Source organism: Nothobranchius furzeri, chromosome 12 (assembly GCF_043380555.1).
Source record: "Nothobranchius furzeri strain GRZ-AD chromosome 12, NfurGRZ-RIMD1, whole genome shotgun sequence".
Classification (NCBI taxonomy): domain Eukaryota; kingdom Metazoa; phylum Chordata; class Actinopteri; order Cyprinodontiformes; family Nothobranchiidae; genus Nothobranchius; species Nothobranchius furzeri.
This window is the reverse complement of record NC_091752.1, coordinates 9,291,391-9,307,348: the sequence shown is the minus strand read 5'-3', so window position 1 is coordinate 9,307,348 and position 15,958 is coordinate 9,291,391. Positions and strand designations below refer to the sequence as shown.

Below are 15,958 nucleotides of genomic sequence, written 5' to 3'. Positions count from 1 at the left end.
CCGGGGCCCCCGCCCCCCTGGTTGAGTCTCTGGAATGGTTTGTACCGTTTGCCGTCTGTTTGCAGCACAATGCGCGTCTCTGAATGGTGCATGTGCATTTTTCGTCTGCGTGACCTTGGGACACGTGGAGGCCGTTCACGGGGCGGCTTGATGGGTGATTCAGCCCGCACAAAGCCCCGCGCCGTCATCACCTTTCCGCCGTTCTCATTCACACGTGAAGGTTGAGGGGTTTCTGCATTGAGTCGACTGTTCGTGATTGTGCGGCGTTCCCATCAACCTCTGAACTTTGAAGACAAATGAATGGCTTTCCTTCGCGCTTACCTTGAATTCACTTGACTTCTGGAAGGAGATTTAGCTTTTGGTCATTTCTGTCGAGGATGCGAAAAAGGGTGGGGAACATTTACAGCCGGAGGCTTGCCTCTCCTGCAGAATAATGGAGGTGGCTGCTTCACTTGACTCCCAAAGTTTAAGGATTTCTCTCTTTGTTTATGAACAATCATCAGCAAAAAGGCACAGAGAGAAGCTCTCGTGCTGTATGGATCCATTTGTGTCACCGCTCTCACTCTTACTCTACTTTTAATTCTGTTTTTGAAAATAAAAACCCATAAATGATGACCGACCTACAGAGATCTTCCAGCCCTGTTCTGGTTCACCACGTCTGTGTAAACACGGCTTGTTTACCCTTCCACTTCCTTCCTGTTGAGACCAAACATGAAGAATAAAGCCGCTACGCTTGCAGTCCATCCTAAACATTAAACATCTGGTGCTTTTGGCATCTGCTTCTATTTTTAATCGGAGGATTAAAGTGTAAATATTTCCTCAGTAATCTCTGCCCTCCACCTTTAAAAAGAAGGTTCTGGTTCTGCTCGTCTGACGACAAATGATAAACGACCCGCACTTGTACAGCGCCTTTGACAGTCAGAGGACTCCAAAGTGCTTTCCACTACTGTGCATCGTTCATCCATTCACATGCTGATGGTGGTGATGAGCTACGATGTAGCTACAGCTGCTCTGGGGTGCACTGGCAGAGGCGAGGCGCCACCGGTCCCTCCCACCACCACCAGCTGGCAGGGTGGGTTAAGTGTCTTGCCCAAGGACACAACAACTGAATTCTCTGTCTGAAGCCGGGATTGAACCTGCAACCTCCTGAGCTACTGCTGCCCTTTGAGGAAGACTTAAAATCAGAAACTTGGAAGTGTGAGTACCAAACTAGAGAATGGATAAAAGATCATCAGAGATTTGATTTGTTTATTTTTGCTGATGAAAAACTCAGATGTGCTCTTTTCATCGTGGGTTCATGCAGAACCAGTGTGCTGAGGAGCAGCAGGATGAGAACAGTGATGGTTCCTCACTGAGTTCTTCTGGTGTTGGGTTTGGTCAAGCACGTGACTGTGTCCTGTTCTGTCACTGTGAACACCCCCCCAGGGAGCTGATCTGGCTCACGCCCGTGCTAAATGCGAGGCTCTGATGTCTCACATGTCTGCTACTTGTTAGCAGCTCCTGGGAAACAGGCTCTGTTGGAACGCAGCCACCCAACGCCTGGAGGAGCAGATTTAACTTTTCTGTCGAAGTTACGGAGACAAGAATTGGATAAACTTGGTTATGATGCTTGACTAAAAGGATACACTTTCCCCTGTTTTCAGTTTTAGAAGATAGAAATGAGAGTTGTTCTGGATTCCTCAGGTCTCTGCTGCCCGGGAGGAAGTACCCGGCCGTAGAGGTTTTCCAGGTTACATGTACACCGATCTGGCCACCATCTACGAGCGTGCGGGCCGAGTGGAGGGCAGAAACGGCTCCATCACCCAGATCCCCATCCTCACCATGCCCAACGATGGTGAGGCAGCCATTTTCTGTTAACCATGGCGTGTTACAGCACGTGTACAACGTGTAGCACCATGTGATACGTTTCACAGTCTGTTAAAATATGTGTTACTGTGTGTGTACAGTGTGTGTTACGTGTTGGTGTGTGTTATGGTGTGTGTACATTGTGTGTTATGTGTTGGTGTGTGTTATGATGTGTGTACATTGTGTGTTATGTGTTGGTGTGTGTTATGATGTGTGTATTACACGTTGGTGTGTGTTATGGTGTGTATATTGTGTGTTATGTGTTGGTGTGTGTTATGATGTGTGTATTACACGTTGGTGTGTGTTATGATGTGTGTATTACACGTTGGTGTGTGTTATGATGTGTGTATTACACGTTGGTGTGTGTTATGGTGTGTGTATTACACGTTGGTGTGTGTTATGGTGTGTGTATAGTGTGTGTTACATGTTGGTGTGTGTGTTATGGTGTGTGTACAGTGTGTGTTGCACGTTGGTGTGTGTACAGTGTGTGTTACACGTTTGTGTGTACATTGTGTGTTACATGTTGGTGTGTGTACAGTGTGTGTTACGGTGTGTGTTACACCTTGGTGTGTGTACAGTGTGTTACACGTTTGTGTGTACATTGTGTGTTACATGTTGGTGTGTGTACAGTGTGTGTTACACGTTGGTGTGTGTTACGGTGTGTGTACAGTGTGTGTTACACATTGGTGTGTGTACATTGTGTGTTAAGTGTTGGTGTGTGTTATGGTGTGTGTACAGTGTGTTACATGTTGGAGTGTGTTACGGTGTGTGTACAGTGTGTATTACACCTTGGTGTGTGTACAGTGTGTGTTACATCTTGGTGTGTGTTATGGTGTGTGTACATTGTGTGTTACACGTTGGTGTGTGTTACGGTGTATGGACAGTGTGTGTTACATGTTGGTGTGTGTACAGTGTGTGTGTTACACGTTGGTGTGTGTTATGGAGTGTGTACAGTGTGTATTACTCGTTGGTGTGTGTTACACATTGGTGTGTGTTACGGTGTGTGTTACACATTGGTGTGTGTTACGGTGTGTGCACAGTTTGTGTTACACGTTGGTGTTATGGGGTGTGTACAGTTTGTATTACGCGTTGGCGTGTGTGTTGCAGCGTGTTAAAACGTTTGTGTTGTGATGTGTGTTACGTTTAGAAGGCAAGTTGTGATTGGTTGTATTTTCCGCCCAGATATCACTCATCCCATTCCCGATCTCACTGGGTACATCACAGAGGGTCAGGTCTACGTTGACCGACAGCTGCACAACAGACAGGTAATTCAGCCGGACTACTGTGGAACTAGGATTGGGACAATATAACATTGAACGTGTACCGAGTTTACTAACTTGTAACATGTTTAGTAGCTGTGACTTTTGTTTTGTAACCAGTAACTTCATTTTTTTTTGCATGAAATTCTCATTTGTGACATGTAACTTCGGTACAAAACATGAAACTTTTGTTTTGTAACTTGCAGAAAAAAAATCAATGTACAAGTTTCAATCACAACTTTCAAAACACAAATCTCAGTCTACAAGTACAAAACTCAGGTCTACAAGTACAAAACTCAGGTCTACAAGTACAAAACTCCAGTCCACTAGTACAAAACTCAGGTCTACAAGTACAAAACTCCAGTCCACTAGTACAAAACTCAGGTCTACAAGTACAAAACCCCAGTCTACAAGTACAAAACTCCAGTCTACTAGTACAAAACTCAGGTCTACAAGTACAAAACCCCAGTCTACAAGTACAAAACTCCAGTCTACTAGTACAAAACTCCAGTCTACTTGTACAAAACTCCAGTCTACTAGTACAAAACTCCAGTCCACTAGTACAAAACTCCAGTCCACTAGTACAAAACTCAGGTCTACAAGTACAAAACTCCAGTCTACTTGTACAAAACTCCAGTCTACTTGTACAAAACTCCAGTCCACTAGTACAAAACTCCAGTCCACTAGTACAAAACTCCAGTCCACTAGTACAAAACTCCAGTCCACTAGTACAAAACTCAGGTCTACAAGTACAAAACCCCAGTCTACAAGTACAAAACCCCAGTCTACAAGTACAAAACTCCAGTCTACAAGTACAAAACTCCAGTCCACTAGTACAAAACTCCAGTCTACAAGTACAAAACTCCAGTCTACAAGTACAAAACTCCAGTCTACAAGTACAAAACTCCAGTCTACAAGTACAAAACTCCAGTCTACAAGTACAAAACTCCAGTCTACAAGTAGAAAACTCCAGTCTACAAGTAGAAAACTCCAGTCTACAAGTACAAAACTCCAGTCCACTAGTACAAAACTCCAGTCCACTAGTACAAAACTCCAGTCCACTAGTACAAAACTCCAGTCCACTAGTACAAAACTCCAGTCCACTAGTACAAAACTCCAGTCCACTAGTACAAAACTCCAGTCTACAAGTACAAAACTCCAGTCTACAAGTACAAAACTCCAGTCTACAAGTACAAAACTCCAGTCTACAAGTACAAAACTCCAGTCTACAAGCACAAAACTCCAGTCTACAAGTAGAAAACTCCAGTCTACAAGTAGAAAACTCCAGTCTACAAGTAGAAAACTCCAGTCCACTAGTACAAAACTCCAGTCCACTAGTACAAAACTCCAGTCTACAAGTACAAAACTCCAGTCTACAAGTACAAAACTCCAGTCTACAAGTACAAAACTCCAGTCTACAAGTACAAAACTCCAGTCTACAAGTACAAAACTCCAGTCTACAAGTACAAAACTCCAGTCTACAAGTACAAAACTCCAGTCTACAAGTACAAAACTCCAGTCTACAAGTACAAAACTCCAGTCTACAAGTACAAAACTCCAGTCTACAAGTACAAAACTCCAGTCTACAAGTACAAAACTCCAGTCTACAAGTACAAAACTCCAGTCTACAAGTACAAAACTCCAGTCTACAAGTACAAAACTCCAGTCTACAAGTACAAAACTCCAGTCTACAAGTACAAAACTCCAGTCTACAAGTACAAAACTCCAGTCTACAAGTACAAAACTCCAGTCTACAAGTACAAAACTCCAGTCTACAAGTACAAAACTCCAGTCTACAAGTACAAAACTCCAGTCTACAAGTACAAAACTCCAGTCTACAAGTACAAAACTCCAGTCTACAAGTACAAAACTCCAGTCTACAAGTACAAAACTCCAGTCTACAAGTACAAAACTCCAGTCTACTAGTACAAAACTCCAGTCTACAAGTACAAAACTCCAGTCTACAAGTACAAAACTCCAGTCTACAAGTACAAAACTCAAGCCTACAAGTACAAAACTTTAGGTCACTGCCATAACCCCGGTTCTCTGAGTAACATGAGTGAGATGTCTTACTATGGGATACGCCCCTCCACGGATTCCTCAGAAGCACTTATCGCAATATGCCAATCCTGATTGGTCAGTGACCGTGACGTACGCGTCACCTGCTACTATAAGTAGCAAGCGTCCCAACGTACGCGTCATTCAAGATAAACACCTCTTCTCGCTTCGCCCAGCAAGAAGGGTTGTCTGGTGAGACATCACTCTCATGTTACTCAGAGAACCGGGGTTACAACAGCAACCTAAAGTTCTCTTTCTTAACATTTGTTTCGATGTCGCACTATGGGATATGGAGACTCCCGTATTGCCAGACAGCTTATCCAGCGATCACCAACCTACAGGGGTACGTCTTGGCCTGCTGAGGACCCCACACCCAGAATCATGTGGGTCATAGCAGGGGCCGAGACATCAAGCTTATAGAAGCATGCAAATGCAAGTGGAGAAGCCTAGCTTGCTGCAGCACAAATCTCCTGAACAGACAGCCCTCGAAAAAGGGCCCAAGAAGCAGACAAGCCCCTAGTACAGGGGTCCTCAATGGTCCGAGGGCCACTCACAAAAAAGACCCAGAAGCAAGAGGGCCGGACGGGGGGGGGGGGGGGGGGGGGGGGGGGGGGTTTGCTTGCTGCTTCTGTTGCTGTTGTTTTGATCGCTGGCTGTAATGTTCATAACACACAAGCTTGCAATATAAAGAAGAACAGCGTCTGTCCCCCTCCAGCTCGGCTGTGTGACTGCACTAACCTGTCCTATACCTGTCCTCACCCTGTAACCCTCATGTCCATGCTGTCTCTGGAGGACCAGATAGGAAACAAGATCTCCTGTAACTTAAAATGAACCAAGGCTTCCTCCCTGTTTTTTTAGCTGAATTTAACATCAGTTTATCATCATGAAACAAAAGAGTAACGCCCCCCCGAGACGGCCAGATGACCTAAGTGTCTTCCACTTCAGGATAATCTCTCTGGATTACAAATAGTTTAGACTTGAACTTTGCCCTTTCCGGGACTTATGGGCAGCAACAGCTTCTCCTCTAAGGTCGCTGCTCATGTTAACACACGCCTGTATGCTCCGGAGCAGTTCATACATAAACGTGATCAGCAGCTTGTGGCTGGTTCTTTTTCCTAATTCTTGAGGATCGGTGATGAGGAAGATGAGGTTTTTTAATCCCTGCCTTTGATGAGAATAAATCACCACCTTCCTTCTCCTGCCTTTCAGATTTACCCCCCCATTAACGTGCTGCCTTCCCTGTCTCGTCTGATGAAGTCTGCCATCGGTGAAGGGATGACCAGGAAGGACCACGCCGATGTGTCCAACCAGCTGGTAACTTCCTGCCCTCCATGTGGCGGTTAGCGGGTTTAGCGTTAGCGTTTATGCTAACATGTGTCTCTGTGTCAGTACGCCTGCTACGCCATTGGTAAGGACGTCCAGGCCATGAAGGCTGTGGTTGGAGAAGAGGCCCTGACCTCAGATGACCTGCTCTACCTGGAGTTCCTGCAGAAGTTTGAGAAGAATTTTATTGCCCAGGGTAAGCAGATGTTTTTATTTGATTATAAAGTCAAATGTGGCAGATCTTCCTCTGCAGAGGTTTGTAGTTTTCCTGCTCAGATAAGAAAACAGTTTTAGTGACTAAATGAGAGGACATGAGCAGCCATGGACCCTCTCCACTCTCACTAAATCATTTTAGATCCTCCAGCATCTTTGATCTGGGTCTGAACATCATCTGAGCTTCATAGACACGAAGCAGCAGTTCTGGTGTTTGTGCCCGGATTAAATATCCTGAATCTTAGCTTTTATTCGAGGTTTTGTTTTTGAGTCTGTAATAAACAGCGTAAAGCAACAGTTTATAGTTTTATAGGCAATAAGTAAAAATTCAAAGGTTTTAATTCTAAATAACAGCAACATATAAAAATAACGACATTATAAATAATTTAGTATAATTAGTAAATAAAGACGGATGCTGCGATTTGAGGCGGTTAGTTTTACCTGTAATAAATTTTAGGGTTGGGCATCGAGCATCGATTGGAACCGGTTCCAACTGTTAGTTTTCCCCGGAATCATTCAAAGTTTTTGTTTTCGATTCCTAGTATGCTGACGGAAGAGGAATCCGCGGCCGATCTCCGTGAAAAATAAACGTGATCTGCAAATTTTGATCAACGCTTTCCAGAGCTGATCACACCAGCTCTCTGTGTGCAGCACCGAGTCCCCCCCCCCCAGATATAAACAAACGCGCCGAACTTTTACTCCGTGATGTAAACTTTAACTCCCGCAGCGTAGAGGAGACTTGTTAAATACGTCAACACGGTGGATTTAATGGAAGCTTTAAAGAACAAACTCTGGACGGTGTGAGGTGAGTTTGTCTCACTGCAGAAATAAAAACACACACGGAGCGTCAGCAGTCAGACGCAGCCACTCACCAACACTCTGTGTGTGTGTGTGTGTGTGTGTGTGTGTGTGTGTGTGTGTGTGTGTGTGTGTGTGTGTGTGTGTCAGAAGGCTGAACAATAACCTGTAGAATAATTAAAGTCATCATGCTAGAGCAGCTTCTCTGTGGTGGACCACGCCTGCTTCTGCCACAATTAATAATAATAATAATAATAATAATAATAATATTTTTTATTTCCTTTCTGAACTATTTCTGTTGAGAGTTTTAATGTTTAAATCTGTTAGATTGTTACTGACAGCAGCTACATTTAAGTTTCTCTTCCTGTTCTGACTGAAGCTGCTGCAGCATGGAGGTGTAGTTCTCAGTCATCCTGGACATGATCATCCTGAGAGTTTTAGCTGAAAACAGCTGGATGTTTCTGGATGTGTTGGAGACATTTAGCCTCTCATCCCAGAGGCTTCTTCCACACTTTGATTGTGGTCAGAAACAAACACACTGGTTGTGCTGCAAGTCTTTTTCTTTTGTTCTCCAAAACATGTTTTTGTCTAAATGAAGGTGATGTTGTTGTTCATAGAGTTAAAATTCATGTTGAAGTTAAGATTATTTCATCCAGTAGGACCTGTGGTTAGCTGGCTCATGTAAAGCATGTCATGTCTTCAAAGAATCAGGAATCGATAGGAACCGGAATCGAAACGAGGAAATGGAATCAGAATCGTTCAAAATCAAATGATGCCCAACCGTAATAATAATAAAGGAAGTTCTGGACTTTATGTGTGTTTATGTTTTTCACTGGAAACTCTGAACGTGTGAAGCTTTTATTTTCCTGAGTGACTGAAAACATTTACCAGGAAGTAGAAACAAGTTGAGTTTCCTCTTTTAGCTCTGAGGGGTTCCAGTGGAAAATGGGCGGAATGGGAAGTGGAAACGGGAATATTTTAGTCTCCAAGCAGGTTTTAGGTTTTATTAGAGGAACCTGAGAAGGGAGCGCCCGGAAAGTCACAGAAATGAATAATCAGCTAAAGTATGAGTTCAGTCAGGTTTACTAGAGGTGTGTGTGTGTGTGTGTGTGTGTGTGTGTGCGTGTGCGTGTGCGTGCGCGCGCGTGCGTGCGTGCGAGAAGGATTCTGAGACCTTAAGTTTTTTTTTTTAATTTATGTTTAGTCTTTTGAGGAAATCGTCTCGTTTCATCCTTTCATCTGCTGGTTTTGAGCCTCATTAGTGATTTTCGTTTCTCGGCTAAACAAACCCAATCCTGGTTGGAATCTGCGACTTGAACGAAATCCTCTTTCCCGTCGGCCGAGGGCTCGCTGTGACCTGCTAATAGAAACAGTCTGAACGTTAGCTTCCAGGAGCTTACTCTATTAATCGGACTCGTCGTTACGGTTACTGGTGCTGGTCTTCGAGGTGCCGGGTCTCCTGAAACCAGTTCCTATGAAAACAGAAATGTGGATCAAGTTGACTTTTCTCTCTTTATAATTTATATTTTACTGTGACAGGCACAGAGTGTATTTCATATTAATTTAATAATGACCTGAAATAAAGCAACAGATTTCTATCATTGTGGTGTTTAACAACCCCAGATATTAAGTATGTGTGCGTCTGGAAACCCCCCCCCCCCCCCCCCCCAGGTCCCTATGACAACAGGACCGTCTATGAAACCCTGGACATCGGATGGCAGCTACTGCGAATCTTCCCCAAGGAGATGCTCAAGAGGATTCCTCAGAGCACTCTGGCTGAGTTCTACCCCAGGGATTCCTCCGCCCGCCACTGAGGGGGTCCAAGCCCCTCCCCCAACCCCCACCTTCCTGTTATCCTGCATCTTTGACTGCCTCCAGTGAGTCGGAGGCAGGTGTTCTCCAGCCTTTACTCATCCCAAACTTCAGTCCCACTTTTCCTATGACACCCCCTCCCACCACCACCCTAAAGGAGCACAGAGCTGAGGTGTCCCTGGTGTGTAGATGTTCTGTAGTGTATCAGTGTTCTGAAGTGTGGATGAAACCTTCTGGTGGTTCTAAAACCTTCTGATTGCATCCTGATCATTTCAGATTGGTCTTTTTTTATCGGCTCGTGTTGCTATTCTCATCTTCTTCCTCTTTTATTAAGTTCTATAAACGATCCCACGAGGAAAAGAGAAGAAAGATGTAACTTTCAGAGCTGAAGGTGATTTTACTGACGGGTCGCAGACAGGAAGCTGCTCGTTTCCACAGGAAACACCTTCAGTAAATTCACTCCAACCTGAAACAAGTGGAGATCAAAAAGGTCCAGTTTCCCACAATCCTTTGCTTCTTTTGCTTCCTCTCTGAAAATGGTGTAAATTTACATTATCTGTGTTTTGTTAAGTCTATAAAAGTATATGAAACATTCCCAGCTGTGTGCGGTAACATATTCTGTGTGAAAACATGTTTTGTGTCTGTGAATAAATTAAATTATATGTGAAAACTTGTTGCCCGTCTTTATTATTAGAAATTAAAACACTAAGACTTTTAGACATTTAGCTCATTTCCTGTCCACTGAAAACTAACCACTAAAATGTTTTAGTTAATGATGGTTACTTAAACATATAATCGGTTTAACCGTTTGAAGCTGATCTAGCTGTCCTCAGTCGTCAATGCCGTTAAAGCTATTTCTCTGAACTGAGGTTGTTCGTGAAGCTGTAACAGGTGAGCGTAGAAACGGACTCAGAACGGCAGGTGGGCCTTGTTTCCTCTGAATCAAGTCCTTCCTGACCATCAAATGTTATTTTCCACTCGTTCCATAATGTCCAGCTGTGTCTCGTGTCTTTTACGGCCGAGGGGGGTGAGCCCTGCCTTATCAGGAGCGCGAGCCCGTGCACCTGAACCAGGTGCGTCCGAGAGGACCTCACTTCCGGTGAACTTTGACTCAAGACTCGTAATGGCTGCAGAAGAGTTGGAGAAACTTCAGGTGGTTTCGGACCTGACGAACCGAGGTAAGGTTCTGCAGCGTTTCAGCCAGGTGTTAGGCGCCGGGTTCCGTTTTAAAATGTCGTGATTCAAATAAATGAAAAGTGTCGTAAGAACGACTCCGATTTACTGAGGAGTTATTTCCTGTTCTTAGAACCGGGTTAATTATTGCGTCATGCTTGTAGGAGATTTAATGGCAAAACAAATTTATTTTCAGCTGATTTCTTCTGCTTAAGCTGAGATGGAAGAGTAGAGTGGAAACAGGAAACCACCTCAACCTTTAGTAGGATCCAGTATGAACGAGTTACAGAAGAAAAAACTGTTTGGGCCAGATGCACTGATCCTGGTTCTGGAAGCCGGTACCGGTTCTGAGGGATGATCCAGGCTCTGAATGCTGGTACCAGTTCTGAGGACTGGTTCTGGTTCTGCAGGATGATCCAGGTTCTGGTGGCCGGTACCGGTTTTGAGGGCTGGTACCCCACCCCCACCACCGAATCAATGTCTGAATGCTGGTGACAAGCCACAGATTTACAGTCAGGTGGAGCAACAAAGCCTCTGCTTTTAATGTCACGCCCGATACTTTATTGTTATTGTTTTGGAATGCTTTGTAATTCCGAAGAGAGACGGAGACAGGTGAAAGAGAAAGGAAGAGACAAAAGAGGGAGGGGGGGTCCACAAAAACAAACTGATGAACAAGAGTCTGCTTCTAGACCTGCAGAAAAGGCACACACAATACAACAGGAGCAAGCTATCACTACATCAACCTGACGAGGAAATATAAAATCAACATTGTTTTACTGAACAAACATGATAATAAATCACAGTGCATTAAGTGCCAACCACAGCCTAAAGACGTGTTGAACTTGCCCAAGTCCATACTTATGAAAGCACCATGTGAGCACCTGTGTGTGTACACGCGCTTGTTTATGTAAGGTTTCTCTATAGGAGCGTCCAATAGAGAGTGTGAGGGGCCACAGATCCGCCCCCCAAAGATGTGTAGGAGATGGAGGCTGGTTCTGAGGGCTGGTACTGGTTCTGAGGGATGATCCGGGTTCTAAGGGCTGGTACCGGTTCTGAGAGCTGCTACCGGTTCTGAGGGCTGGTACCGGTTCTAATGGGGAAGATCTGTTTTTGCTAGCCTGGATTAGCGCTTAGCGGTGTTGAGTTCACTGACTGGGTTGTTTATTGTAGTTTGGTATGGGACAAAAATACATTTTTCAGTTTCATCATTTTATTTAAACGTGGTTGTGGGATCTAGTCCCCCTCAGTCTGTCACAGTTGTTGTGTCCTTGGGCAAGACGCCTCACCGGCTTTGATGATGGTGGTCAGGGGCGGCGCCAATGTTCCGTAGCCTCGCTTCTGTCCGTGCGCCCCAGAGCCTAGCTCACCACCATCAGTGTGTGAATGTGTGAACTCCCACCTGTTAACTCTGTCGGTGGACTCTTACCCTTGGTGTTGGTCTTGGTCTGGTGGTTCCAGTCAGAGCAGAACTGTATCTGCAGATCATCAGGTGTCAGAACCAGAACCAGACCTGCTGCAGGGCTTCAGCCTTTAACACCTTAATGTGTCTTCGAAGGCAGAAATTCACCTGATTGCTGAGATGGGGACGAGTGTGTGATCACTTTGACTTGAAGCCCAAGCTAGAAAAAGGTTTTAAAAGTTGTAAAAAGTCCAACATGTGACGATGTGGGTCATCACCAGATCACTCTAGTAAAAGTCCTCCTGTGTTGTTTAAACTGACACCAGGAGCAGTTTAATGCAGCATCGTTCTTATTCCTGAGCTCGTCTAGACGAAGTTGTTCTAAGATTACCGAGCAGCACGAGACCAGAGCATCACCGGCTGAGCAGCTGTCACATGCTGCAGGAGTTTCCGTGTGAGACGGGCTCTCTGTGCCTCTCGTGCTTGTGTTACTGGGATGAAGATGGCTTACTGGCATCCTCTGCTTCCCACAGCGTTGCAGGAATATGAGGAGCTGCAGAAGAAGAAGGAGACGGCGATCTCCACGGTAAGTGTTCATATCTGTTCTGGCTTCCCACAAAAATACATCAGAAGAACAAACAAACTCCTTTTTAGATTCAAGTCCAACTCTTTACTAAAAAGTCTCGATGCGTTTTACAGAATGATGCATAAAAATGAGAATTAAAACAACTACAATACCCATCATGCCTTGTGTATAAAAGCTGTATTATAGTTTAAATTTTAATAATAAAGAAATAACTTCTTATAATTTATATAATCTTTGGGTTCAGGTTGACTTTAACTGGAGAGCAAATAATAATAATAATAATAATAATAATAATAATAATAATAAACATATTTAATTAGGTTTAGCTGTTTAGACTTTTAATGTGAAGTAAGGGCCAGGCTGTGGGCTGATTTACTTTGTGTTGTTTTAATAATTAAAAATGGTCGGGTTTTAGTTCTAAAACTAGTTTATTTTATTTTTTAACATTTCAACCTAAAAATCAAAAGCGTGAAACAAAAAGAGAGATCTCTGTTTTTCACCTGAGTAGCTCTAAAATGATTAGAAAGAGTTAAAAGTATTTATTAGGATCTAAATATCCAGATGAGTTCTAAACATGTGATGCTGATTCTGTTCTCAGCACACGATCTGTTATAGGGTTAAAATTAAAAATATCTTCATTTCCCTCAGAAGGAAATCCGATTCCCATGAAGAAACTGCAGAATGTCTGATTCCAGCTGCTTCTGAACATTCCGGAATATTCAGAAAACTGATTAGAGGAAGTGATGAAAAGTTGCTGTAAGTTCATTTTTTATTTATTTATTTTTCTAGTGCCGGAGGCTGGAGGAGGAGAGAGACGAGGCTGTAAAGAAGCTGAATGAATTCCAGCAGGGTGAGTCCGACTCTTCCACTTCAGGGATTCTCCTGAAAGGAAAACCTATACAGGGACGATCCTAGTGGGAATTCTGTCTAATGGGATGTAGATCTAACGGGTCACTCTGAGTGTTTCATGCAGGCTGAACATGAAAATAGTCTCCTACACCTATCTCCTGCATTAGCTTCTGATAGAAAACAGACGGTGAAACTAGGATAGAAAATCTTAACATTCATGGACTCACCCATCTGGACTCACGACGGGGAAGGCTGTTGTTGGTTTAGTCCAGGAAACAGCAGAACGTCTCAGCTAGTAGAAGCTAACTGTTAGCATTAGCAACTCCACCACACAGCAGAACTCCTCCAGGCTTGTGTTACTGGTGGAAATAAAACATCAATGTTGCAGAGCAGACATAGTTAGTGGTAGAGTCGTGTTTCTGTTAGCCAATCAGAGGAGAGATGTCCACATGTCAGGAAGTAAGACTCCAAAACCTGCCATATTCTGCTCGTCTCTGCTCTGGCTCACTTCTAGTCCCTGAAACAAGAGCACTTTTTTTTATCCAGAGATCGACTCACAAGGTGTTCATTTATACTAGAGACTGCTGCAGATGTGTTGAATCAAAAAGTTAACTTAGTCTTTAAATTTTTTATATATTTATGACATGATAACCCTGCAGCTGGAGGTCAGCTGACCCAGGATCTGAAAACTCTGACAGAAATTTTAATGTAATCTGTTATAAAATGAACATCAGTCAGAAGGTCTCTTTACAATGTTTATGTTTATTTATTTAGCAGATGCTTTTATCCAAAGCGACTGACTATTTATAACCTATAGGGCATATTGTGATCTGTGGGGGAAACCGGAGTACCCGGAGGAAACCCACGCGTGCATGGGGAGAACACGCAACTCCACGCAGAAAAGCCACAGCCGAGCCGAGTTTTGAACCTGCAACCTTCGTGCTGCGAGGCAACAGTGCTAACCACTGCGCCACCGTGCAGACATTTGACTAAGTCTGGGTTCATCTGAAGGGCCAGATGATCAAACCCACCTTGATGATAAACATCTTTATAATGCTGATTCTGATGCTCTTATTCTGAAAGCCTCATCTGATTAGTTCTTGTTTCCAAACAATCTAAACCAGCGGCGTGTTTTCACCAGCAGGAGCACTGGTCCCACCTCCTCTCAGAGCGAGAATCTGTGTCCCAGTTGTGCAAATACTCCTCAAATGTTTTGGCCCACCATTCAATCCTGCAGAACGATTTTCCTTACAGGTTGAATGCTTTGATGCGACCACTTTAGGGAAGACAGAGCATGAAACAGGGCACCACATGTCAAAAGACGGAGCAAATAGTTTGTCTTTGTGATGGTGACAGTTGTGTAGATTTTCATCTGAATAAATCTGCCATGTGTCGGTGGATTCAATGCTGCTGCAGCCAAAACACATATTGTGTTTGACTTACGCATTAATAGAGGCTGCCTCTCTGTGCCAAGCAGCTGCATATTAGGACCTATTACGTGATTTCATAGCTCTTAGAAAATTGCTCCTATTCACAGGGAATCGGCTGGGGGTGGGGCAGCGTGGCTGGTGTGGGGGGTGGTGGGGGAGGACAGGAGAAAAAGCCCCCAACACACAATCATGCCTTTTCAACCAGAGATGGCAAGGTTGATGACAACATGACCATTGTGTTATAATGATAACACCACAAAGGCATCTGCCCCCCTCATCAAGGCTTTACAGAAGCCTCAGATACAATTTAATTCACTGCTCTGTTGGCGGCGCTGATACCATTATGCAGCACGTCGGCGCGGGCTAATCACTGTCTCTCCTGAGAGCAAAATTAAAAAAGACGAGCACAAAAAAGACGGGAGAGCAAGATGGAGTGATGATGATGGGGAGGCCGAAACTTACAATTAAGACTTCTAGTTCTGACGTGTCACTGGTAGCCTGGCGCTCACACACTCCCATCTCTGTTTATTTACCGTGGCTACCAGTAATTAGATTTAACATATCATTTAGTCACCGGCGTCCCTCCGTGGGCTGTGGCCGCGGGAACGGAGAGCAGCTCCAGCTGCTGCAGGAGAGCACCAGAGGAACGTGGATATCACCCGGCTCTGCTCTTCATCTACGTCTTAATTAGCTGTCACTGGGGGAAGGAGCGGCCCACATAAATGGCACTAAGACTTAATTTCTACCTCGCTCAAACACAATGATTAATTAGTTAAGTAGCGGGAAACTCACCGAGGTTACTTCTGTCTGCTGCCAAAGGTGCTTTGATTGCTGCTTTAAGCATTACACTTTATTTTATTTATTTTTAAATGACTGAGATTTATTTTACAGCTGAAGTCAGAATGTCTAACGTCCTCCTGAGACACCTCCGTCCTCGTCCCCTAAAGGGGACGTCAGTATCTTCCACTATCATCATTTACTCTAAACCGTCTTTTGTTATTCAGACAGACTGGAATTAAAATTTTATCTTATTTATTTAAGGAAACATGAAATGTTTTTATTTTTAATTTAAAATTACTAAATGTAAAAAAAAACTGCTTGTTTCTGTGACGTCTGAAGCAGCTGCAAGATGTAGAGCTAGATAGGAAAAACACAGTAAACTGGTGGATGGATGGATGAATGAATGATGGATGGATGAGTGGGTAGATGGATG

At 43.9% G+C, this 15,958-nt stretch overlaps 2 protein-coding genes across 3 annotated transcripts in view; both read left to right on the top strand.

The window, feature by feature from the left end:
• atp6v1ba (ATPase, H+ transporting, lysosomal, V1 subunit B, member a) overlaps nucleotides 1-9,697 on the top strand; it is a 44,640-nt gene extending 34,943 nt beyond the window's left edge. Inside the window, exons 10-14 of the mRNA XM_070542230.1 lie at nucleotides 1,684-1,834; nucleotides 3,028-3,110; nucleotides 6,372-6,476; nucleotides 6,552-6,681; nucleotides 9,168-9,697. Coding sequence (XP_070398331.1) covers nucleotides 1,684-1,834; nucleotides 3,028-3,110; nucleotides 6,372-6,476; nucleotides 6,552-6,681; nucleotides 9,168-9,310 — 612 coding nt within the window. The 3' untranslated portion in view covers nucleotides 9,311-9,697. The remainder of the gene's footprint in view (nucleotides 1-1,683; nucleotides 1,835-3,027; nucleotides 3,111-6,371; nucleotides 6,477-6,551; nucleotides 6,682-9,167) is intronic.
• Nucleotides 9,698-10,204: 507 nt separating this feature from the next.
• The window catches only part of shtn1 (shootin 1), a 35,023-nt gene continuing 29,269 nt past the window's right edge, over nucleotides 10,205-15,958 (top strand). For both annotated transcript variants that reach the window (XM_015975228.3, XM_054734399.2), the window contains exons 1-3: nucleotides 10,205-10,486; nucleotides 12,414-12,466; nucleotides 13,256-13,316. In XM_015975228.3, the coding sequence (XP_015830714.3) occupies nucleotides 10,273-10,486; nucleotides 12,414-12,466; nucleotides 13,256-13,316 (328 nt within the window). In that variant the 5' untranslated portion in view covers nucleotides 10,205-10,272. The remainder of the gene's footprint in view (nucleotides 10,487-12,413; nucleotides 12,467-13,255; nucleotides 13,317-15,958) is intronic.